Source organism: Hemicordylus capensis, chromosome 2 (assembly GCF_027244095.1).
Source record: "Hemicordylus capensis ecotype Gifberg chromosome 2, rHemCap1.1.pri, whole genome shotgun sequence".
In the NCBI taxonomy this organism is placed as follows: Eukaryota; Metazoa; Chordata; class Lepidosauria; order Squamata; family Cordylidae; genus Hemicordylus; species Hemicordylus capensis.
In genome coordinates, this window is record NC_069658.1 from 329015191 (window position 1) to 329040618 (window position 25428).

Genomic DNA, 25428 nt, shown 5'->3' on the forward strand with positions numbered 1-25428 from the left:
TCTTTGAGACCGGATCTTGCTTCACAAGAAGAAAGATTCCACCAGATGAAACTATTCCTGTAAGTGGAAAATATTTGTAAACTATGCAAAGTCTAAGGACTTTGAACCAAGTACCATCACCGTACACCAATTCCTACAACACTTGACCTCCTTAAAACACTCAGGACTTTCCAGCTCGTCCATTAAGGTTCATATGGTAGTTCACACAGGTTGGAGCTCTGAGACCATGTTCTCCTACCCTGACTCCAAAAGGTTTCTAAAGGGGCTGGACAATCTCTTTCCACCGGTTAAAAAAGCCATTTAAACCATGGAGCCTCTCCCTAGTATTCTTACGGAGACCCCCTTTGAACTGCTATCCATGGCCTCTCTTAAACTACTCTCCTTAAAGGCAGCTTTCCTCATCACCATTACTACTGCAAGGAGAGTTAGCCAACTGGCTGCTCTAAGAGCTGATGTTTCTTTTACTGTTTTCTTTCCCAATGAAGTTGTTATGTGAACTGACCCTGCTTTCCTACCTAAAGTTGTTTCCAATTTCTATATTAACCTTTGAAGGTGTAAACAAGGGCCAACCTATTTCTCAACAAAGACTTTCTGAATGGCTGGTCCAAATGACTTGCCTAGTGAGCAAGAGGTTGCTGGTTCAAATCTCCGCTGGTATGTTTCCCAAATTATGGGAAACACCTACATTGGGCAGCAGCGATACAGGAAGATGCTGAAAGGCATCATCTCATACTGTGTGGAGGAGGCAATGGTAAGCCTCCCCTGTGTTCTACACAAAAAAACCCCACATGGCTCTGTGGTCACCAGGAGTTGACACCGACTCGACAGCACACCTTTATAAGGTGTTAAGCCTCGTAGCACTATCAAAGCCCATTCCACTAGGGCTGTAGCCACCTCTACTGCCCATCTGTCTGGCACTGGTTTTTCCGAGAGAAGGAAAACCCCTACCTGGTCTTCCTATTTGCCCTTTGTTAAGCATTACGTTTTAGACATTCGATCTGCAGCTGAGGATAGTTTTGGGCGGGCTGTTCTAAAGAAAGTTATCTAAAACCACACATCCTCAGACCGACCTCCTTACTGGGAGAGCTTGCTAATCACCCATGTTGTTGTGAAGGGTACCGGATCACCATTAAGATAAACAGGTTGCTTACCTATAACTTTGGATCTTTTGGTGATTCAGTATCATTCACAACAACCACCCAGCTACACTGTTTTTCGGATGTACCTACCTGCCTTACCTTATTTATTTATCTTGTGAAGTCCTTCTTCAAACAGCGGCTGTTAAGGAACTGAGCTGGGAAGCGCTCTGCTGCCGAAGATACCCAGTGTGCTCCACATGCAAGGGCTGAGCTCCAGAGTGCTTTGAGGAGCTTGGAATCTTTCCACAGGGACTATTGCCCAGGTGCAAAGCCCACATTGCGAATGATACCGGGTCACCAAAAGATCAAAAGTTACATGTAAGCAACCTGTTTTTATTTAAAAGAAGAATTAACAGTGATCACCAAGGCTCCCAGAATATTCTTTAAATAGAGTGCTTTTCCAGCATTCTTTTTTCTCTCCTTGTATTTTCACCAGAGGCATATCTAGGGAAAATAGCGCCTAGGGCAAGCACTGAAATTGCGCCCTCTGTCCAAACATCTGACACCCATCTTTCAGATAATTTTACCATAATATCAGCTGAAAAATACAAGTCAAGCTCGTTCATCTTTTAATATTTCAAAAACTATTTATCAGTGGATGTAGCCAGACCAAAATATGCTGGAAAACAACAAATTTCAGTATGCTGGGGCTCATGAAATACCCATATACTATGTGGAAGTGTAAACTGTCTAATTCTCTACTATGAATTGTAGCATCACTATTACATACGTTTTAAAAATAGATGGAGAATTTGACTTTTCCCAGATACTCTGAAAATAATTAAAGGATATGCAGAGTAAACTGTGTCACTGCTTGGAATATATTCTAGTATTTCTTGCTCTCTTTCTCTCATTTTAACTGTCTTTCTGAAACTCCCAGTGAGCCTTAATACTAAAGATTTCACACTGATTCAAAGACAAACTCACCATTCCCCCTCCCCCTGCTGGCCTCTTAATTCACCGCCACAGCCTGTCCCGGGCTGATTTTCAGGCCTATCTGGGCCTGCAAAGATTGGCGTGGTGGCCATTTTGTAGGCTGCAACGCATGCTCAAATGGCCTCTGTGAGGCCTGGCGAGGCCTAGGGCCTCGCAGGGACCATTTGAACATGTGTGGTGGCTAATATATATATATATATGAAATGGCCACTGAAAACAAAATGGCCACCGCAATGCTCAAATGGCCTCTGTGAGGCCTGGCATGGCCTAGGGCCTCGCAAAGGCCATTTGAGCATCCGTGGTGGCCATTTTGTTTTTGGCGGCCATTTTTAATTTTTAATTTTAAGAAATGGCGCCCCCCTTCAAGTGGTGCCCGGGGCACATGCCCTGCCTGCCCCACCCTAGATACACCCCTGATTTTCACTAGTAGGGAAGTGGCTGCAAAATGGTCAGAAAAGAATACCATCTTCAGTGCAAACCATCACAAGTGAACCTGGCCAGTCTAGTTCAGCCCAACAGATGGTTTCTTCACATCTAAGCGTTATCTTGTTCCAAAGACACACTAATGTCTTCAGCCATTATTCTAGTCACATGTAAATGCAAGGACGACAAAGTAATATGGAAAGCGAGTCTCAGTTGATTTGCCACCAACATAACAGAATTCTTTTCACTGCTGAAGCCCTGGTGATGTTAGCAGCAGTTCCTTAGTCAGTTCTACCGTGAAAAGCCTTTGATGCCACCTGCTATGAGATCTCCTATGCCTATCAGAAGGGAAGGGCAGTCAAGTCAGAAAACAGTCTGTGCTGAGAGGAATTTCTGATAGGATCTAGCAGAGTTCCTGAAAATAGCCTCCCCTGCTCCCCTTGTGATTTGGGAATGAGCAGTCTGGCTGCTGTAGAAAGAGAACTGGCTTTATTTTATTCCCCCACCTCCACTCTACATTGATTTCTCACCTACTGTCTTTTCTGATTGGAGCATGGTAGACAAGTGTGAACACGTGCCAAACTGGAATAGAGGAGTGGGGATGGCTGGCTTGGTGCTGATCTCTTGCTGGGGAGCTGTTGTGATGCTTCTTTCGGAAGCGATTAGTATTGAGCTGACCTCGGGCCTTGCGGAGATTAGTGGAAGGGATGCTTGGCTGGATCTCAGCTGTAGGGTATGACTTCTTATTTTCAGGGAGCCAGCAAATTGTGTGTGGCCACATCCCAGCTAATTCAGGCCGGCATTATGGCTAAGCGCTTTAGGCCTTGGAGATGGGGCGGGCCGGGAATAGTGTGTGAGAGCTGGCCTTAGAGGGCACCTGCCATCTCTACTTATTGTAAAGAGGACCTCTGTGGGAGGAGGCTCAAGATTTCCTTCCTCTTAAAAGCGACAACATGGTGCTGAATGTAATTTAGGGGCACACAACTGTGGATAATGAAAGGTGTCTAAATTGCTACAGCCATGAGGAAATGGGGATTAAAATAGGTTAAGTCCCATCTGCTGCTGCTGCTGCTGTTAATTTTATGTACCACTTTTCAACAAAAATGAAGTCCTCAAATCTGTTTGCATAGCAAAATGAATAAGAAAATGTCTGGCACTCTCTAGAAGCTGCTGCTGTTTCATTTTCTAGAGCCTTGTCCATCCACCCTGCTGCAGCGACACATGGCGGACCTACTGCGCAGTGATCGTGAAATGGCACCCAGTTTCCTCAACAGTGTCCTTAACCAACTGAACTGGGCCTTCTCTGAGTTCATCGGCATGATTCAGGAGGTGAGACTTTGGGTCCAGAATGTACCTGGAGCAGATGATAGGGTATATGAATTCTTCCCCTGCTGGCTGGCTGTGGTGGCTGGAACATGGGTTCTTGAGAAATGTTTCTGGGCAAAATACAAAGTGCTGGTTCTTACCTTTTAAAAGACCTGAGTGGCTTAGGTCCTCTTAGAAAGCACCTTCTTCTCTGTTATCCCCACTTCATGTTGAGGTCATCTGGAGAGGTCTGTCTCCGATTACCACCAGTTCATCTGGTGGTGACTTGGAACCGGGACTTCTCTGGACTGCCTTTGGACTGTGGAATTTCTGCCACTCCTGACAGAAATTCATAGTTTGGGCTCGTTGTTGGCCTTCAAGAAAGCCCTGCAAACTTATTTGTTTGGCGTGGCCTTCCAAACTTTTTATATTGTCCTTAAATGTTTTAAACTGGTTTTATATTTGTTTTTATATTGTTTTAAGCTGATTGCTTTAAATATTTTGTTTTGTTTTTGTTTGTTTGGCTGAGAGCCTTTGGATGGATAGGGTGGTACAGAAATGTAATGAATGAATGTGGAGAGTGAGCCAGCTTTTGCATGGAATGTCTCGGAGCCCCAGGTCCCTTAAGGACGGCCTGCTCCCAGCTGAATCTTCCCACTTGACTAGATCGGCTGGGACTTTGTCCATTACGGGGGTGGGTGGGGGTGGGGACAGAGCCTTCTCAGTTATTGCCCCCAGGCTGTGGAACTTGCTCGACAATGAGATTTGCATGGCTCCCTCTCTCCCTGCCTTCAGGAGGAGAGTGAAGCCTTTTTATTCAGGCTTTTGTCTAATGAACTAACTTTGCTCTTTTTAATATTTTAGCTACATTTTATTCTGTTTTTGTTTTTTCTGAATCTTATTGTTTTATCTTGTGTTCTGTTTTTCTTATTGAATTTTATTGTTTTATCCTGGTAACTGCCCTGGGGTCGTAGGACGAAGAGCGATATATAAATAAATAAATTCTGCTGCAGAAAGGAGCAAAGCTGATGCTTATCATTGCTTCCTGCATTCTTCTTGTCCGGGCAGATCCAACAGGCTGCAGAGCGTCTGGAAAGAAATTTTGTAGACAGCCGCCAGTTGAAGGTGTGTGCAACATGTTTTGACCTGTCAGTGAGCCTGCTCAGGGTCTTGGAAATGACTGTTACTCTGGCTCCTGAGATCTTCCTAGACTGGAGTCGCCCTTCGTCAGAACTGTTACTCAGGAGACTTGCTCAGGTACTCGCTTCTGTGCAGAAAATTTTTAGGATATGTATATGTCAGGGACAAGGCTGGAAGTAAGTGTGTTGCTGCTTAGAGGATTGCACCACACTTGCAATACGTGAGCTATGTTCTGTCTCTTCTTTTAAAAGGGGGAAAAAAATGTAGTTGGTCACCCAGCAAGTTTGGAAGCTGATTTATGCAGAACTGTAGGCTTGTTTTTGTCCCTCACACTGTTGTCATTCTTTGACAGTAATTACTCAAAATGAGTGTGCCGTGAGATAAAGGCCTCAAGTTCACTGCTTCTCTTCCTAAACCTTAATTTTTCTCTAGAAGAAGACTCTAGAGAAAAGGAGTTCATAAATTGTGTTCAGCTAAAGGATAAACCAATCTGTGCCACATCCCCATACTTTCTGATGATATTTTTAACAATTCTCTCTTCTGGATTTTTGTCCCTGCTTCCTCCTCTCAGATGCCTTATGCCTCCTGAGATTTACTTAAATCTTCTAAATCAGAATGCATCAGTAAATCACCCTTTCTGCCAAGCGGCAGTACATAGTCAAATGTTGTTACATCTGTGCATCCACCACCAACCTTCAAAGTACTGATAGAAGAAATGAGTCTTGCAAGACACATTCAAGATGAAAGACCAAGCCAGGACTTGCTGAGATCTCTTCTTCCCTTGTATTGATGACTAGGTTCTGCCACCTGTATTCATATAGAAATCCATTGTGGCAGCACACAATGTAGGCAGAGATCATGCATGCTCAGTCTTTATCTCTGTACAATCTTTCTGAGCCTGCTGTCCTTAATCTTGGTAGGTGAAAACCTGAATCTTGCATGTGATTTAGTCTTCTGGCGACATTGATTGCAGTTTCTTTATAAGGAGTGGTAAGCAAAAGGAACATCTGTAAAGCATTCCAGGCTACCTAAACCCTGGTGCTGTGCACCAATTATTTTGGATGCGGGTGGTAGAAGGAACAGCATAAACCAATTGATTTATGAGTGGAGGTTCTGGAGGCTGTTCATGCAATGATTGAATGGCCAAATGAGAGGAGCTGCTAGAATATTAGAGCCATCAGCCTGTTTGGTGGGTAATTAGGAAGAACTTGGAATCTACAGATACAAACATTGATCCTTAAAGACAGGGAAGGGAAAGTATGTCTGTAACCTGAGACATACCTGCACAGGCCCCTGTAGCATCTCTTCTGGGAATTGTTTTGGTTAACATGTGGTAATTTATTATATGCGTAGGTTTGCCACATACCAGAACACCTGTGAGCAATTGTATACAACCACTTGTGTGTTCTGGGGCCTGAGTGTGCAGCAAATCATCCAATGAACTAGTTGCTGTGCACTATTTCAAAACAATTAGACAAAAGAAATCATTCTTTTTTCATGTGTTCTTTGGTGGGGGGGTTACATACACTTTCCCAAAGATTATTTGAACTGGTTCTTAAAACATTGCAGCAGTGGAGACCTGAGTACCCAAATGTACCATCTTTGGGTTCCATGTTCAGAATTCTGCCACACTCTGGGTGATGCATCCAGGGCTGTCCTTAGAGAGCCCTGACGGGGTGCTGGGCCCGGAGCAGCTGCCCTGCTTGCCATGCCCTAATGACAGCCCTGGATGCATCAGGTTCCTCCCTGGAGTGATGAGTCAGTTGTTACTACTACTTCATCTTGCCCATCTCCCTTAAACAAAATTCCTCTATCCATCATTGTATGTTGTTTTGTGCTGAAGTTCCAATATGTATACTCTGAAATTTGGCTTGTAAGGAAAAGATCCTGCTGGGTTTTGCCATTTGTAATCCCAGCAATCTTCCCAGAGACTTAAGAGCTGCTTTCCCTTCTGAGAGCTTTTTCAGCACAAGTGCCCACAACCTGGGATGTGAGCTGATGCAATCTGACCAGCTTTTCCAGTCTGTTATTGCTGGAGGCTCAGGTCTGCTGTCACTGTCACAGCACAGTGAGATCTGTCACAAATTTTTTGGGCAGCCTTGCTAATGGATATCTGCATGATCTAGGACTAATGTGCAGGCCGAAGGGCATTATTATGTATCCAGCCACTGCCCCGCTGCTTGCTCTCAGGGTGTTCTTTAAAAAGCTTCCTGTCCTATTTTGGAGCTGAAAGGTGGAAGGTTCCAAGGCGTATGGGAAGGAACAACCCCCCCAAATGCTTCTCCATGTTCTCTCTTTTATACCGTGTTATAGCTCAGGACCCAATATCTCATATGCAATTGTAGGGATATTTCTGAAAGTGGGGAGGTCTGGCTTGTTTCAGTGCTGATGTTCAGATCAGTGAGTAAGGGCATATGTGTGGCATCCCTGTCAGTGTACAGAGAGACCACATAATGCTCTCTTTTAAGCATTCTTCCATTTTGTCTTCTCGCTCAACAGCTGTTAAATCAGGTACTGAATCGGGTGACAGCTGAGCGGAACCTTTTTGACAGAGTGGTCAATCTCCGCCTGCCAGGTAAGCTGCCCTCCCTCCTCACTTTCCTCATGTTATTCCTGGGATAGAGGGATGCCTTTAAAGGTCCTGGGCATTCCTGGTGATTTCTAAACATAAACAAGGGGAATGTGTGCACAGGAGCTTCTGCCCCACACAGTCCCCTGATAGAAAAGGTCGGAGATATAGCTGGAGACAGTCTTATGCCAACATTGTTTCCTTGGGTTGTGCTATCAGTGAAGCTTACGTTGTCCCCGCTGTTACCCACATCTGCTATTTGGATTGTCAGGAAATGGAGAGAAAGAGCTTCAGAGAGCCTCATGCAGGCATACCCTTGGATGCTTGTAGAAATTCATACAGTCTGCAGTTGTGGGATATGGGATTAGTTGGCACTGAACACAGAGCAGCCATTAAGTGATGGCCATGTGCCTGGCCTACTCCAGGCCAAAGGATCCATTCTCAGACAGAGCTTGTTAAAATGTGAAGTCACCTGTAAAGAAGCAAGAAGCCCTGCTTATGCAGCAGAGGCTGTTATGGAGAGATACCAGTGAAGAGGCAGGAGCTGCATTTGAGTGCAGAATTGCTGAGCAAGTTCCATTATCTTGAGCCCATCATTTGGCTGGATATCCTGGTGTCTCATGTCAGGGGAAAGGACAGTGTGTATTAGCATCTCTTCTCTCTCTCTCTCTCTCTCTCTCTCTCTCTCTCTCTCTCTCTCTCTCTCTCTCTGGAGCAAGGGCCCTTTTCCCTCCCCCACATCATTATTGAATAACTGCTGAAGCACATCCTAATAGGCACATTGCTGCAGATCTGTGACATGCTGATCAGCAATTGGAAGTGAACAGTATTGCTGAGTCAGTTTGTCTTTGTTTTCTTCCTTCTGGAATGAGGGCTTAGTCCTTCTCCTTGAAAATGCAAGTTTGTGAATGGAGAAAGCTTAAAGTAATTCACTCATCTCCCAGCTTTTCTGTTCTTTGATGAATTCATTCATTTCTCTGTACTAACTTTGGCATCTGTGGGCACAGTTAGTTTGATTGTAGGGACACTCTAGAACAGGCACAGTTCTAAGAGTATGGAACATATCTATCTAGCTGTCACCCTGAAGGAAAAAATTATATGAAATTTTAAATGAAAGGAAATGTATTTAAATTTGGATCCATGTGCATTGCATTGCCCTGCATTGAACATTTGGGGTTTGTCTTCAAGGTTTGTTCCCATACTTGTGGCTTTGCCATCCTAGAAACATGGGGCATACTGATATGAGAGACCACTGTGTTAAGTAAGGCTAGTTTTTGTTTACATTTTTTCAAAGCACTGAGTAGTGTATGCTGGCTGGAAGGTGAAATAATTATGTGGTAGACTCAAAGATGGAGCACCTCTCCAACATTTTGAGTTTTTAGGCACTCTTGTAATAGATAACCAGACAGTTGCATTAGCTGAGATAAGAAAGTGCCTCCTGTAGAGTTTGTTACTCATCTATAAGGATTTATGTTGAGAGGTGGGCATCTTTTCCATGTAGAGCTGCCCAAATCAGGGGGAAAGGGACTAATTTGGGCCTATAGTGCTCTAGAAAAAAAACTGGTGAAGTTGTTGAGTGAAAAATCGGAAGCCTTTTAGGTGAATTTGCACAATCATCACTTGTTTTCATTACCTTTAAAAACTTTACTAGTGTCTAGGCTTGTACCAAAGATTCTGACTGTCAAAGTAGAATCAACTACATGTCACCCCTGGCCTCGTGTGGAGGCAGTTGCTCCCAGAACTTATTTTTGCACACAGCAGTCCTGTGCACAACACTGCAACACTGGAGAGGCTGTTAAAGGTGTGTGGAGCTGCAGGAAACCACAGTGAAATATTGGTAGGCATATGACAAGCCTTGGGAAATGTAGTCCTTCCCTGTGGTCTCTCCATATTGTTCACTGGAAAAAGCTCTGGGAAGGCATCTGTATCCCAGAGATCCTTGCATACCTTGTGCGTATCTTTCAAAATGTTCACTGAGGTTTCCTGTGGTTCCTGATCCCTTTAATGACTCAAACCAGCACTGTGCACTGGACTATTCTGCACAGAAGTAAGTGCTGAGAGCAGCCATCTCCTTACAGGTCCAGGGGTGATGTTCAGATTATTTGGCTTCAGTGCTACAGAGATATAAAAACTGAACCTTATCGAATTGGATTCATTATTAGCAAGAGATAATCCAAATCTCCTATAGTGATATATTTGAATTACAGATTCTATCTATCTATCTATCTATCACATTTATTAACTGCCCCATCCAGAGGCTCTGGGTGGTGTACAACAACATTTTAAAAAGACATAAAACCCACAATTAAAACAATGCTAAAAACAATATTAAAACAATTCAAAAATGATTAAAACTATTAAAAACAAATTAAAATAATTTAAAAACAACAACACTTTACAAGCCTTGGAAGGCCAGGCCAAATAAATAAGTTTTTAGGGCTCTCTTAAAGGCCGACAGCGAGCCTAAACTGTGGATATCTGCCGGGAGTGCATTCCATAGATCAGGAGCTGCTACAGAAAAGGCCCAGTTCTGAGTCGCCACGAGACGTACTGGTGGTAACTGGAGACGGACCTCTCCAGATGACCTCAATGAGCGATAGGGATCATACCGAAGAAGGTGCTCTCTAAGGTAACCTGGACCCAAGCCGTTTAGAGCTTTAAAGGTAATAACCAGCACTTTGTATTTCACCTGGAAACATAACTGCAGCCAGTGCAGCTGTTTTAAGACAAGCATAATATGGTCTCTCCGGGTTTCCCCAGAGACCAGTCTGGCTGCCGCATTTTGAACTAACTGAAGTTTCTGAACTACGTACAAAGGCAGCCCCATGTAGAGCGCATTGCAGTAGTCAAGCCTGGAGGTTACCAGCTGATGCACCACTGTTTTGAGATTGTTCTTTTCAAGGAATGGACGCAGCTGTCGAATCAGGCGAAGCTGATAGAAAGTGCTCCTGGCTATAGCCTCCACCTGAGATAACATGGTGAGGCCTGGATCCAAGAGCACTCCCAAGCTGTGTACCTGTTCCTTCTGGGGGAGTGTGACCCCATTCAGCACAGGAAAATCTAACTCATCCCTTAAATTCTGATCCCCCACAATGAGCACCTCCGTCTTGCTTGGATTCAGCTTCAGTTTGTTATCCCTCATCTAGCCCATTACTGCCTGTAGGCAGGCATTTGGGGAGTGAATGCCATTTCCTGATGATGATGATGATGATAAATAGATTTGGGTGTCATCAGCATACTGATAACACCCTGTACCAAATCTCCTGATGACCTTACACAGCGGTTTCATGTAAATATTAAAAAGCATTGGTGACAAAATGGAGCCCTGAGGGACTCCATATAATAACTCCTGTTTTAAAGAGGAACTGTCACCAAGCTCCACCATCTGGAATCTGCCTGAGGGATAGGAACAGAAGCACTGCAAAGAAGTGCCTCCTATCCTCAACTCCCCCAGGTGATCCAGAAGGATACCATGGCCGATGGTATCGAATGCCGCCGAGAGATCCAAAAGAACCAACAGAGTTACACTACCTCTGTCGATTCCCCGGTAAAGTCAGACTCATCCCCATAGCCCGCTCTAAAGCCAGTTTGAAATTGGTCTAGATAATTGATTTCCTCTAAAACCGCCTGGAGCTGGTTAGCCACCACTCTCTCAGTCACCTTACCCAACCATGGGAGATTGGAGACCGGCCTATAACTGTCCATCACTGAGGGATCTAGGGAAGGCTTCTTAAGAAGTGGTCTAATAATTGCCTCCTTCAAACAAGGAGGCATCCTACCCTCCCTCAGTGATGAGTTGAGGTAAGTAAAACCTTACAAGTTTGTTCATAAACACTCTCACAAAATATGAAAAGGCTAAAATGGTATGTATGTAAACAATCAAATATGCACAGAGAACACGCAAATAAAATGCTCATACTATAATAAAGATAAAACTACCAGTATCTAGTATACGTTTTCAAAAAGGAGTCAACAACAAGAATAGCTTCCAAGATTTTAGGTCAGTCAAACTGCCTTATAATGTCCTAAGGGGAAAATGTAGAGGTGCTTTATCCGGGAGAGAAATGGCTCTAACTTGGTCCCGCTACCTTATGATGTCCCATATGGCGAATAAGGAAACACTTTGTCCAACCAAACATGTTTCAGCCTATTTCAGTTCTTCTTCAGTGGCATTAATGAGACAATTGCATTTCCTTGATAAGTAACTGTCCTCACGTTTTTACTGGAAAAGATTTTGCTCCTGAGACACACACTTTTTTTTTTACAGTGTTCTGCTCTCCATGATGATCTCTTCCTTTTCATATTTAACTTTTATATTTTGTGAGAGTGTGTATGAACAAACTTTTAGAGTTTTACCCAGATGCAATCTGTAATTCAAATATTCTATAGGAGATTTGGCTTCTCTTGGGATTATTTCAGTGTTAAGGAGGCAGATATTAGCATGGGCCTACTAGCGATGGCTCTAGCCCATGTGGAGAGCCAATCATTTGTAGACAGCTAGCAACCCCAGCATTAGCACATTTGTGTCCCTCCCCCAACAAGTTATCCAAATTATTATGGAAACGTGGTAGTGCCATGTGGCCAGAAGCCACAACAATTAGTTTATTATGTTGTTAAGAGCTGTTATAGGTGAATGGCCACCCTGCTGTAAATGTAAATGTAAACCCATTCCTTAACACTGGTGTTCTTTCATTTACCCTTCTGCTCTACTATGTACCATCCCTCAGAGCTGAGGTGTGCTAATTTGACCTTTTCTGGGGCTCTTCCAGGAAGTGAAAAGGGAAGCTTGGGGAAAGCCAATATTTTAAATTTTCTCACTGCTATTGTTTTGTGTTCCTCTCCAGGATTGGAAAGCGTGGATCACTATCCAATCCTTGTGGCTGTCACAGGAATTCTGGTCCGGCTGCTTGTCGATACTGACTTTCAAGGGTAAGGCCCCGCTTTTCCACTCTGTAGAATGGAGAATTTGCTGCTTGCATATTAGTTAGCTTGGCCAGATACTGTTCTGTCTGACTAAAATGGGTGGGCCTTGTGGCCTTGGGTTTGAGATGCTGAAGCAGTCTGTGATTTTGTCCTCTGGTTCATTTGCTCTGTCTGTTGCAGGACATAAAGGTTCCCCTTAGGAAGTTCTGTGCTGTAGATTAGTTTTGCTACTATGACTATAAATAGGCTATAAAAAAGAGACATCCTGTCATCACACCTGCCCTTGAGCTGTCTATAGACGGGATGGCAAGGAATACCTTACTTGCTCCTGCTTTCTGTCAATAGCCTGCTGTTGTCTGGTGACTCGTGTGTGTTGCTCCGTAGTCTGCTTAGTGGCTTGGTGTGGGTGAAAGGCATAATCAGACTAGGTGATATTAAATTGCACTCCATCTTTATGATTCTGTGAGAAATAGAGGTCTGCCTTACCTCTGCATTTCTCCCATCGTCTTCTAACTTTTCTGTTTCTAGAGATAATGACCCTTGGGGTGCCTTAGTCACGTCAAGGCTGGATTACTGTAATGCGCTCTACGTCGGGCTGCCCTTGAAGAATATCCGGAAACTGCAGCTAGTGCAAAATGCGGCAGCGAGGGTTTTATCTGGAGCTGCCCATTCGGATCACATCACACCCATTTTGAAAGAGCTGCACTGGCTACCAGTTTGTTTCCGGGTCCAATTCAAGTGCTGGTTTTGACCTTTAAAGCCCTTAATGGTTTGGGCCCGGGATACCTGAGGGACCGCCTGCTCCCAAGGGTTGCTGCCCGCTCAGCGAGGTCATCTGAGGGGCTCTGCTCCAGGTGCCGACAATGAGGGAGGCTCGGTTGTCATGCACGCGGGACAGGGCCTTCTCTGTTGCTGCCCCCAGACTCTGGAATGCTCTCCTGGTGGCTATTCGCTCTTCGGTCTCCATCGCAGCTTTTAGAAAAAGTGTAAAATCTAGGCTTTTTGCCCAGGTATTTATTTGATTCTCTGCTGCTGCTCTTTATAGTCTGTATTGCCTTTATGTTTTTGTTTTAAATTTTTAATCAGATTTGTTTAATTTCCCCCCCCCCCCACTTAATATTTTAATTGTGTCTTTTTTACCATCTTGTGTTTAAATTTTTGCTGTAAACCGCCTTGGGATTGCTTTAATGAAAGGCGGTATATAAATTTAACAATAAATAAATAAACAAACAAACTTCTAGGAAGGGTCTTGTCTGAAAGCAGAGCTGGCTTATTTCACCCCTTTACAAAGGCATCACTCACATCAATGTATAACACTCAACATATTCTGCATCTGCTAAGTGTCTCTGCAGTTACCTTCCTAATAAGAGCAGTGCTAAGAGTGGATCATTTAAAAATATAAAATTGTAAAGGCATGTGGTGTTTGATTGTGTTTAAGCATTCAAAGTGTCTGACTGCAGTAGTCTATTACAAGGGGAAAATAAACGAAGTCCCGAGGGAAGGTGGCTGCTGATGTGCATTTGTAGAGCCTTTGTAGCATGGCTGATGGCATTCTCTTTTCCCTTCGTTGTCCTTGTGATAGTGCTAGGACACAGCTGATGTACAGCTCTGTGCTGCAGCTCTCAAAACGTACATGCAGAATTCTTTGACAGCCACTCATCACTCAGTATCCTAAGAAAAGGAAAAATTGGTAACCTTTCTGCAGTGATTTAATAGCCTTTAATGGCCACTCTTCTGTTTCCATGCTCCCAACCTAAGGAAAGTTGCCTAGCTGCTGGAAGTTGGGGTCGGGGAGCTGATTAGATATCCTTTTATTCAGGAGGAAAACTGTCTTATTCCTTGGAAGAAAATGATTCTTATTTTATGACTTTTACCTTTCTGCCATGTCTTTGACAGTGACCTTCTTAATGCAGGACTTGGAGCGTGTCTGTTCCTGTTCTCCGATATCTAAAAAACTTGTTCAGCAAATCCAGACAAGTAAAATCATTTCCATGCTTTTGGACATGTCTTGTGAATCATGAAGTAATAGTAAAAACAGCATCTAACCACATACCGCTGCTGCTTTTAAACAAAGGTCAGCTTTGACTTTTCTGCTCCCTCTGCTGTTAGGATGAAAATAGAACATTTGGCCTGCTAAAGGAATCTGAATAATTTTGAGATACCCTTTCTAAGTCTGAGAAGGCGGGGAGTATTCACTGCATCTTTATAAAACACATTTCAGTAGCATTTGGATCCATTTTTTAATTTTTATTTTTATTTATGTTTACATTTATATCCTGCTTTTTCCTCTGATGAGCTCAGAGTGGTATATATGGTTATGTTTATCCTCACTATACAACCCTATGAGGTAGGTTAGGCTGAGAGATACATGACTGGCTCAGAGTCACCCAGTGAGTTTCATGGTTGAATGGGGATTCAAACTCAGGTCTTCCCGGTCCTAGTCCAACACTCTAACCACTATGCTATGCTGGCTATGCTTCCCTGTTGTTCTGGTTTCATCATTCTCATCAAGGTACAGTCCATAAGAATGTTTTATCTCAGATTCATATACCTCATTTGGCATGTCTTATTTTTCACAGTGTGGTTGTTGCTTTGCAGACAGCTGAGCCCCATCTGGCTAGGCATTTTGGTTTCATGGTCAGGCTATTTCTGATCCTCTTCACTCCCCCCATAGACCTTCCAGAGAGGCACAAATCAGCCTAATTATAGCCTCCCTCCTGTGGTCAGAGCCACACAGTGCCCGAAGCATAAGTGTGCCAAGCACTCAGTGGTCTTTCCTGAATTATAACTAAATAGATTTTTGTTTCAGGCAGCACACTCAAATCTCCCAAATCATGTTTCCTGTTTTTAATTGGAACATAAGAAATTTTATCACAGCTATTTAAGGCTACCCCATTCCCCAGATAGGGAGAACAAGGCCCTCAACTATCTGTGCCAAGTAGAGGGACCTCATGGAGAGTGGTCCTGGATCTACCACTCCCTTGATTTTGTTCCCAGCCTTTAGTCAGTCTACCAGACAAAAGTAGACATCTGACAAATGATTTTTCATCTGACAAAGTTCAGATGAAAAGCTCCTTTCATCACCCCTACACTATCTCCTTTATAGCTCAGTTTAATGATAGTCAGATGCAGTTATCACAAATTACCTTCCATATCTATGTGGCAGTAGATCCTTTGTACTGGGCAACTACTCCCCACTTATTTGTCCATGTTGTCCTCCTTATTAGTATGTGTTTATTTGTTTATTTCATTTAGCTGCTGCCCATCCACAAATAGCTCAGGGTTCAGGGTAGCTCACAAGTAGCTTAATCAGAAATAAAACCATTTAAAATATTAACATAAAATGTAAATTTAAAATGTTAACATAAAACTCATTACAACCACTTAACTATTATTAAAAGCCAGGTTGAAGAGGTGGGTTCATCTCATTATGGCCCTCTCTTGAAAGCCTACAGGAATGTTAACCCTCTTATACCCATGCAGAGCCTGTTCCACAACCTAGGGTCAGCTAGTGAGATGTATTACTTGTTGTAGAAAGTTATCTTTTATCTTTTGTTGACATGAATAGGCTAATGATAAAATATTCCAATTTTTCAGCTGTTCAGCAAATTAATTGGTAAGGACAAAATTCATGCTATGGTGTAAATCAACAGCTGTGGGAGAAAGTTTTTGTTTGTCCCTGCCTGGAGGGGGTGGAGCAGGGGCGTATCTATGGTAGGGCAGGCAGGGCACATGCCCCAGGCGCCACTTGAAGGGGGCACCGTTTTTTAAAATGAAAAAAAAGGCCACTGAAAATAAAATGGCCTCCACACATGCTCAAATGGCCTCTGTGAATGCCAGGCCAGTTGAGCATGCACAGCGGCCATTTTTAAAAAATCATTTTTTAAAATGGCCACCGCACATGCTCAATGGTCCCAGCGAGACCCTAGGCCTTGCCAGGCCTCGTAGAGGCCATTTGAGCATGCATGGCATCTTCCAAAATGGCTACCACACCAATCTTTGCAGGCCCAAACAGGCCCGAAAATCAGCCTGGGATGGGTTGCGGCAGTGAATTAAGAGGCCAGCGGGGGGAGGGGGAATCTTTGCAGGCACCACACCCCACAGGCTTTAGGAAGCCCCCCAAAGGGGCTACAGGTAATTTTTAATTTTTTTAAAAAATATAATATAAGTCACTGTACACATATTCAGTTTGGCACTATGTACAGAGAATCAGGGCTTGTGAATGCTGAGCTGAAGCTTATGAGCTAGGATTGTATTCATTTGCTTTTTGCTTCTTGTGATAAGTGAGTTAAATGTGATGTCTTAATAATATGGCTATTAATGGTGAGTTTGTCTTTGAATCAGTGTGAAATCCTTAGTATTAAGGCTGCTGGGAGTTTCTTGCTCTCTTTCTCTCATTTTCTCTCACGCTCTCAAGAGCCAGCGTGGTGTAGTGGTTAGAGTGCTGGACTAGGACTGGGGAGACCCGAGTTCAAATCCCCATTCAGCCATGATACTAGCTGGGTGACTGTGGGCCAGTCACTTCTCTCTCAGCCTAACCTACTTCACAGGGTTGTTGTGAGGAGAAACTCAAGTATGTAGTACACCACTCTGGGCTCCCTGGAGGAAGAGTGGGATAGAAATGTAAAAAAATAATAATAATAATTTTAACTGTCTTTCTGAAATACTGGAATATATTCCAAGCAGTGACACAGTTTAATCTGCATATCCTTTAATTATTTTCAGAGTATCTGAGAAAAGTCAAATTCTCAATTTATTTTTAAAATATATGTAATAGTGATGCTACAATGCATAGTAGAGAATTAGACAGGCACTTCTGTTTAGTTTTCCAAGTACATCTCCATATAGTATTGGGATATCTCATGAGCCCCAGCATACTGAAATTTGTAGTTTTCCAGCATTTTTTGGTCTGGCTACATCCACTGCTAAATAGTTTTTGAAATATTAAAAGTTTAATGAGCTTGACATATTTTTGAGCTGATATTATGGTAAAGTTATCTGAAAGATGGGTGTCAGATGTTTGGACAGGGGGCGCAATTTCAGTGCTTGCCCTAGGTGCTGTTTTCCCTAGATACGCCTCTGGTGTGGAGTCAGCTAGGGCTGTGGGAAGCCCCACATTCCTTTGAGACACATCCTGTGTCTCAGTTAGAAGCCTACTCTGGGATGAGCAGAAGCAGCTTCAGGAGGTGAGCAAGCTTTTCTAAACAGAACAACATCTAGCCTTTCCCCACCTTAAACTAACTAACAGGAGGAGGGGAGATTTTGAGGGGCTGGTTTCTCTTTAAGGGATAAGTCCTTAGATAGAAAGCAAGTCAGCAGGGTAGGGGGCAGTTCCCAGTATATTGCACAGAGTGTCACATGTATGGCTATTTGCTCCATGGGCAGAAGTCATGGGTGTGTGCTCAGTGCAAGGAGCTCCTGGCTCTCAGGGAACAAGTTCATTCCCTCAAGGCCAAGGTGGTGGATCTGGAGCAGTTCAGAGAGACAGAGAAGCATGCAGATGAGACCTTCAGGGACATGGTAGAGGCATCTCACTCCAGGACTGATAGCTCCTCTGCTTTCAGGGACAATGAAGGTCTTGGGGAAGGAGGACATCGGTCTGAGGAAGAGGGAAATGCTTGTTTAGAAGGGACCCCTTCCATGGAAAAAGGAAGAGCCCATATCCTCTCGAACAGGGGATACTCCTCTGGAGGGTGGGGGCCTCCCTGTAGTGGGCGATTAGAGGTATAGTGGGCGATTAGAGGTATAGAGAGATGGGTTTGTTGACCGCACTGTGACTTGCCTGCCTGGTGTGAAGGTTGCGGACATCACGCAGCATCTAGATAGGCTGTTAGGCAGTGCTGGGGAGGAGACAGCTGTTGTGGTGCACGTCAGCACCAATAATGAGGGGAAATGTAGTTGGGAGGTCCTGGAAGCCAAATTTAGGCTTATAGGTAGTTGAAGTCCAGAACCCCCAAGGTAGCATTCTCAGAAATGCTACCTGTTCCACATGCAGGTACAGTGAGACAGGCAGAGCTGAGGGGTTTCAATGTGTGGATGAGTCGTCGGTGCCAGGAGGAGGGGTTTAGATTTGTTAGGCACTGGGATACATTTTGGGGCAAGCAAGGCGTGTACAAAAGGGATGGGCTGCACTTAAACCAAGATGGAATCAGATTGCTGGTGCTTAAAATCAAAAAGGTTACAGAGCAGCTTTTAAAATGACACCTGGGGAATAGCCGACAGGAGCTGGGCAGTGTCCGGTTCGGCAGATGCCATCCTTTAAAGTGAGAGGGTTCAAAGGATTCAGATAAAACAGAAGGAGACAGAGCAGAACCATATAAAGAGCAGACAGAAGGCTGTGCCAGCTGGTCAAAGGGTCCAAAGAAAGATAGCATACACCAGGTAAGAGATTCAGCGTATAGGTGCTTATATGCCAATGCCAGACACCTCTGAGCCAAGATGGGTGAGCTGGAGTGCTTGGTTGCTAATGCAGAAATAGTTATAGTGGGCATAACAGAAACATGATGGAGCAGTGAGAACCAGTGGGACATAGTCATCCCTGGATATAAACTCTATAGAAATTACAGGGAGGGGCACCTTGGAGGTGGAGTAGCACTGTATGTTAAAGAAGGGATAGAATCTAACAAGCTAGAAAACCTAGGTGGATTGGAGTCCTCCACAGAAACCCTGTGGGTGATAATACAAGGCCTGAAAGGAAATGTGCTGCTGGGGAAGTGTTATTGCCCTCCGGATGAAAACGCTAACAGTGACTGGGAGTTGCAGGAGGAAATCAGGGAGGCGTCAAGGAGAGGCAGGGCAGTAATAATGGGTGATTTCAATTACCCACACATAGACTGGGTAAATTCACAGTCAGGTAATGACAAAGAGGTCACATTTCTAGATAGGCTGAATGACTGTGCCCTAGAACAGTTGGCCTTGGAACCAACCAGAGAGAAGGCGACCTTGGACTTAATCCCGAGTGGCACCCAGGACCTGGTGTGTGATGTCAGTGTCATCGACCCTTTAGGGGACAGTGACCATAGTGCCATCAAATTCAGCATACATGTGGGGAGAGACTCACCAAGGAAGTCTAACACAGACATTTTGAATTTCAGAAGAGGAAACTTCTCCAAAATGAGGAGTATGGTGAAAAGAAAGCTGAAAGGGAAAATCAGGAGAGTCACTTCGCTCCAGAATGCATGATGTTTACTCAAAACCACAATACTAGAAGCCCAGCTAGATTGTATACCCCAGTGGAGGAAAGGTACCACCAAGTCCAGGAGGATGCCAGTATGGCTAACAGGTGACGTAATGGAAGCCATAAAAGGGAAGAAGGCTTCCTTCTGAAATTGGAAGACCTGTCCAAATGAAGATAACAGAAAAGGAACACAAACTCTGGCAAAAAAAATACAATGAGACAATAAGGGAAGCGAAAAGAGAGTTTGAGGAACATTTAGCCAAAAGCATCAAGAGGAATAACAAAAAATTGTTTAAATACATCAGAAGCAGGAAAACTGCCAGGGAGGTGGTTGGACCCTTAGACAATGAGGGAGTGAAAGGGATTATTAAGGAGGATATGGAGGTTGCAGAGAAGCTCAATGAGTTCTTTGCATCCGTCTTCACGGCAGAGGATACTGAGCATATACCTGTTCCTGAACCAGGCTTTTTGGGGATGGAGGCTAAAAACTGAGTCAGATAGAAATGACAAGAGAAGATGTTCTAAACTGTCTGGAAAAACTGAAAACTAGCAAATATCCAGAGCTGGATGGCATCCATCCAAGAGTTCTCAAAGAACTCAAATGTGAAATTGCCAACCTCCTTGCTAAAATATATAATTTATCCCCACAATCAGGCTCTGTAATGGAGGACTGGAAAGCAGCAAATGTAACACCAATTTTCAAAAACGGGTCCAGGCACCATCCTGGAAATTACAGGCTGGTTAGCTTAATGTTCGTTCCAGGCAAATTGATGGAAAGCATCCTCAAGGATAAAACTGTAAAGCACATAGAAGAACAGGCCCTGCTGAAAGAGAACCAGCATGGGTTCCACAAAAGTAAATCTTGCCTCACTAACCTTTTGGACTTCTTTGAGTGTGTCAACAAGTGTGTGGATCAAGATGATCCAGTTGACATAGTATACTTGGACTTCCAAAAAGCTTTCAACAAAGTTCCTCATCAAAGACTCCTGAGAAAACTTAGCAGTCTTGGGATAAGGGGACAAGTACATGTGCCGATTGCTAACTGGTTGAAGGACAGGAAACAGAGGGTAGGGATAAATGGAGAGTTTTCACCATGGAAGTAAGTAAGAAGTGGGGTCCCCCAGAGATCTGTCCTGGGAACGGTGCTTTTAAATTTATTCATAAATGATCTAGAAGTAGGGGGAAGCAGCGAGGTGGCCAGATTTGCAAATGATACCAAACTCTTTCGGGTAGTGAAATCCAAAACGTATTATGAGAAGCTCCAAAAGGATCTCTCCAAATTGGGTGAGTGGGCGACAAAATGGCAAATGCAGTTCAATGTTGGCAAGTGTAAAGTGATGCACATTGGGATGAAAAACCCCAAAATCAAGTATATGCTGATGGGATCTGAGCTGTCAGTGACTGACCAGGAGAGGGATCTTGGGGTCTTGGTGGACAGCTTGTTGAAATTATCGACTCAATGTGTGGCATCTGTGAAAAGGGCCAATTCCATGCTAAGGATCATTAGGAAGAGGATTGAAAATAAAACTGCTCATATTATAATGCCCTTATACAAAACGATGGTGCAGCCACACCTGGAGTACTGCGTACAATTCTGGTCACCACATTTTTTAAAAAGGACATTGTAGAACTGGAAAAGGTGCAGAAGAGGGCAACCAAGGTGATCAAGGGCCTAGAGCACCTTTCTTATGAGGCAAGACTACAACACCTCGGGCTACTTAGTTTAGAAAAAAGATGACTGTGAAGAGACATGTTAGAGGTCTATAAAATCATGCATGGTGTAGAAAAAGTGGATAGAGAGAAATTCTTCTCCCTCTCCCATAACACTAGAACCAGGGGTCATCCCATGAAATTGATTGTCAGGAAATTTAGGACCAGCAAATGGAGGTACCTTTTCATTCAATGCATAATCAACTTGTGGAATTCTCTTCCACAAGATGTGGTGACAGCCAACAACCTGAATGGCTTTAAGAAGGGTTTAGGGATGTGCACGGAACCGCAGTCCGGCGGTCCGGCACTGCTGTGGGGGGCTCTTTAAGGACTGGGGAGGGTGTACTCCCCCCCCGCGGTGTTTCCCCCGCCGGTGGCTTCGTGTAGTAAAGCTTTTGGGGTGGCAGGATACCTCCCTGCCGCCCCTTCCCCCAGTCATCGGCAAAAGGCTTCACAAAGCCTTTTGCGCGTGCGCATGTCACGTCTCCGTGTCACGTGCGCACACGACTTGCGCACGCACAAAAGGCCTTGTGAAGCCTTTTGCCGACGACTGGGGGAAGGGGTGGCAGGGAGGTATCCTGCCGCCCCAAAAGCTTTACTACACGAAGGCGCCGGCGGGGGAAACGTGGTGGGGGGGGTAAGTACACCCTCCCCCGCCCTTAAAGAGCCCCCCACAGCAGTGCTGGACCGCCCTCAAGTCCGGACTGATTCGGAGGCCTTCAAAATGGTCTCCGGACCAGTCCGGGCTCATCCCTAGAAGGGTTTGGATAACTTCATGGAGGAGAGGTCTATTAACGGCTACTAGTCAGAGGGCTATAGGCCACCTCCAGCCTCAAAGACAGGATACCTCTGAGTACCAGTTGCAGGGGAATGACAGCAGGAGAGAGGGCATGCCCTCAACTCCTCTCTGTGGCTTCCAGTGGCATTTGGTGGGCCCCTGTGTGAAACAGGTTGCTGGACTAGATGGGCCTTGGGCCTGATCCAGCAGGCCTGTTCTTATGTTCTCAAAGTGGGCTGCATTTTCAAGGGGAAAATAGCACATTGCTTAATAATCTCCAATAGAGACTTGCCTGTTAATGATAGTGAATTATGGCCCTTCTTTCAGTGCTCTGTTTTACAGCTCATTATAAAGGCCTCCCTGGGCCATTGTTCTATCATGTGGTTTCCAAATCATTTCTAGATAATGAAAGGTGGATGGGAATGGGACTAATTACTGGCTCTGAGATCTGTTGCTGCTTGCTTCTGCTGACTCTCTATAAACCGGATTTTGTTCTGCTGAGTTATTGGAAAGAAGTTGAATCTAGGGTCCTTAGTTCTTTTCCCTTTAAGGAACTTCATGGGAAGAGCAATGCATGATGTTTTCTGCAGTTAAAATCTAATCTAAATTGGTTGGAAAGCTGATTTGGACCTCAGTTTCTTGGAAAGCTGAGTTGGATCTCAGCATGATCACTCCTAAACATAAAATACATAAAATATCATTTATTGAAAACAGAGTAATAGCTGCTAGTGCTGTGAAATCATAATGGATGCATTGGCAGAAATGTATTGAGGAGCCAAAGGTTTCAAAAGATTACAGAGCAGTTGGCAGACCACATAGAGATAGATGTAGGATGTGTACAGTGGAAGATGGACAGATCTGGAGGATAGCCTTCCAGGTATCTTCTAACCATTAACTTATATCGATTTATTGCTCAGTTTCATTTCTCTAAATTTGCTTTTGGTGTGTGTTGGAATGTAGGAAACTTCAGGCCAGGCCACTATCTATCTGCAGTGCGCTAATGGCATGTATGGTCAGAATGCTCCCTTACCATCCCAGGAAATGTTTTCTATTATTTGCTTACTACAACTTTTATTGAATTATATTAAAAAACAGAGGTGTGTGTGTGGAGGAGGCAGAAGTATCTGGGCGTTTATCTATGAAATGGTGGTTGTTCTTCTGTAATGGGTTGTTTCTGTTGGAATGGGTCTGGCTGGTATTGGCAACTCAGTTGTTAATACTCTACAAAACCAGTAGGGAGCACACTGGACATTTGGTCTAACCCATATAAAACAGTTCAGAGTATTCCATGTGAGAACTCCTGGAACATCTGGTTGAGCCATGATGTATATTTGAGAAAACATCTGACTTTGATCATAGGTGCTTTGGTTGAGGCTGCCTTTTAAACCCAACCCTGGGTGTGCACACCCCACCCCCTCCCAGAGCTATGATGGGGTGCCCTGCTTTTGTTGCTACCTGGAGAGTTTGTGTTTGTGAACCTACATCATTGTGCCCGTCCTGTCATCTTGTCTCCTTTCCCTCCTGCTTGCCAGGTGGGGGAGCAAGGGACAGAGTGAGAAGAGGGAATGTCCCTGTGTAACTGTGCCTCTTGATAGGCTGACAAGCTTGGGATTGGACATGGCAGCATCCCTGTTGCTGGGCAACTCCATAGCTAGATAGGTGCCAGGAGATGCTGGGCTGGTGCTCTAAGAGGGGGACAGTGAGAAGTGTTGTAGCTAAGGAGTGGCCGCTCTCCTGGGTGGGTCTGTGCTGCCGTATCTATGGTTTTGGTTTCAAAATTGGCACCAAACCACAGTTATGGTGGCAACTGGGATCGGACCTAATGCTTCAGCAGCCAAACCGGAGGCTAACATTTGTGCAAACCAAAGGTTCAAATTGGAGTTTGGCGAGGCAAACTCCAAACCACAGGTTGCTTTCAACTTGAAACTACAGTTTCACGAATTCGGACATAATAGAGTTCCAACCTCTGCCCCATTTAACTCCGGTTTTATGTTACATCTGAATTTAGCCCCTGTTTATAGGCGAGGAGACTTAATTTTATTTACTTACTTACTTACTTATCTATCTATTTATTTTCACATTTATATTTCACTCTTCCTCCAAGGAGTCCCGAGCGGTGTGTGTCTGAGAGTGCCTGGGAGACATAGTTGGTGACAGAGGATTTGTTACAATGGTATGCCATTCTGTTATATCACTGAACCAATTTGGATGATATAGCCCTCTGCATCATCCAAAGAAAACACACTGAGAGTGCACCCATCAGGACGGCCTCCATGGACCTCTTGACACCCTTCTGGCACATCCCTTTATCCAAATGGCTCTTATTTGTTGAACAGGTCCCCACCACAACCCATTGCAATTAAGCCAGGAGGGTGTCAGGAGATCCAGGACATGCCAGGTGGGTGTCAGGAGGTCCCGGGAGGATGTTGTGACAAGTGTGCTCTCAGCATATCCCCTTCCTAATTGCATGCACCATCCAAACTGGTTCCCTATAAATGAGCTGAGATGCTTGTACTCTATGCTTGTTCTCCGCTGTTAATCTGAAAACTCACAATGAAAACTACCCATCTTTCCTATAGGGAATCCTCAGATGTATTTTATATCCTAGTTGTGGCAGGGGCAGAGTTCTGAGTCAAGCAAATAAGGTGGGTCCTCTCTACGCCTACCTGTCCTCTTTTTTGAGATTGAAGGTTTCTGAATGGGGTTGGCATTATGTGATTTGCAAAAGGAGGGGACTTGTATCTCCTTCTTGGGAAATTGGTCTGCTTTAAAGCAGCTTATGATGACATTCATGGGAGTCCCATGAGTTCTCAGTTGAATCTTGGATACTTGTTATGGGAACTGGCGTTTCCATGCTTCCCATTCTCTCCATCATAAGCTGTGCTTGGCAGTTGTGCTCTCCGCTGCCAAGAATGCTGGCAGATTGTCCTCTTTAAAAAAGACAGTGTGTCATAGTGACAGGCTACAGCAAATGCAAGAAAGCATACTAGGGCATTGCAGATCTGTGATCAGTCACCAGCTATCAAATTTTTGTCTCAATTGGCCCCTGCTGCACACAGGGCACCCCCCCCCCCAGTGTGACTGCAAAGCTGCAGAGGCAATGTTATTGATCCTGAGATGGGCATCATATAGCTCCCATTTCAGCTTCTACATCTGAAGCTGAGGGAAAGAGTTGTCATTGTACAGATGGCAATAACAATTAGGCTTCCCCAATTTAATTAGGAGCTTTTAGTAATGGGTGGAATTGTAAGTTGCACAACGAGAACAGCTTCATGGGGTGTGTGTGGGGGGGGGGGAGGAGATGAGCTCCTTTCTGCCATTGGGAGGG

The 25428-nt window shown here is 44.3% G+C and overlaps 1 protein-coding gene across 8 annotated transcripts in view; it reads left to right on the top strand.

Moving 5' to 3' along the window:
* Nucleotides 1–25428, top strand: part of RNF123 (ring finger protein 123) — a 169456-nt gene that overhangs the window by 95779 nt on the left and 48249 nt on the right. For 7 of the 8 annotated variants that reach the window (XR_008316317.1, XR_008316318.1, XR_008316319.1 and 4 more), the window contains 4 exons: nucleotides 3688–3827; nucleotides 4872–5060; nucleotides 7443–7518; nucleotides 12357–12441. Coding sequence is in view for 5 of the 8 variants with exons in the window: in XM_053296836.1 (XP_053152811.1) it covers nucleotides 3688–3827; nucleotides 4872–5060; nucleotides 7443–7518; nucleotides 12357–12441 (490 nt within the window). In the remaining 3 variants the exon portion in view is untranslated. Of the gene's footprint in view, nucleotides 1–3687; nucleotides 3828–4871; nucleotides 5061–7442; nucleotides 7519–12356; nucleotides 12442–12963; nucleotides 13523–25428 lie in introns of those variants that run through there. The other variant, XM_053296838.1, reaches the window with a different exon arrangement.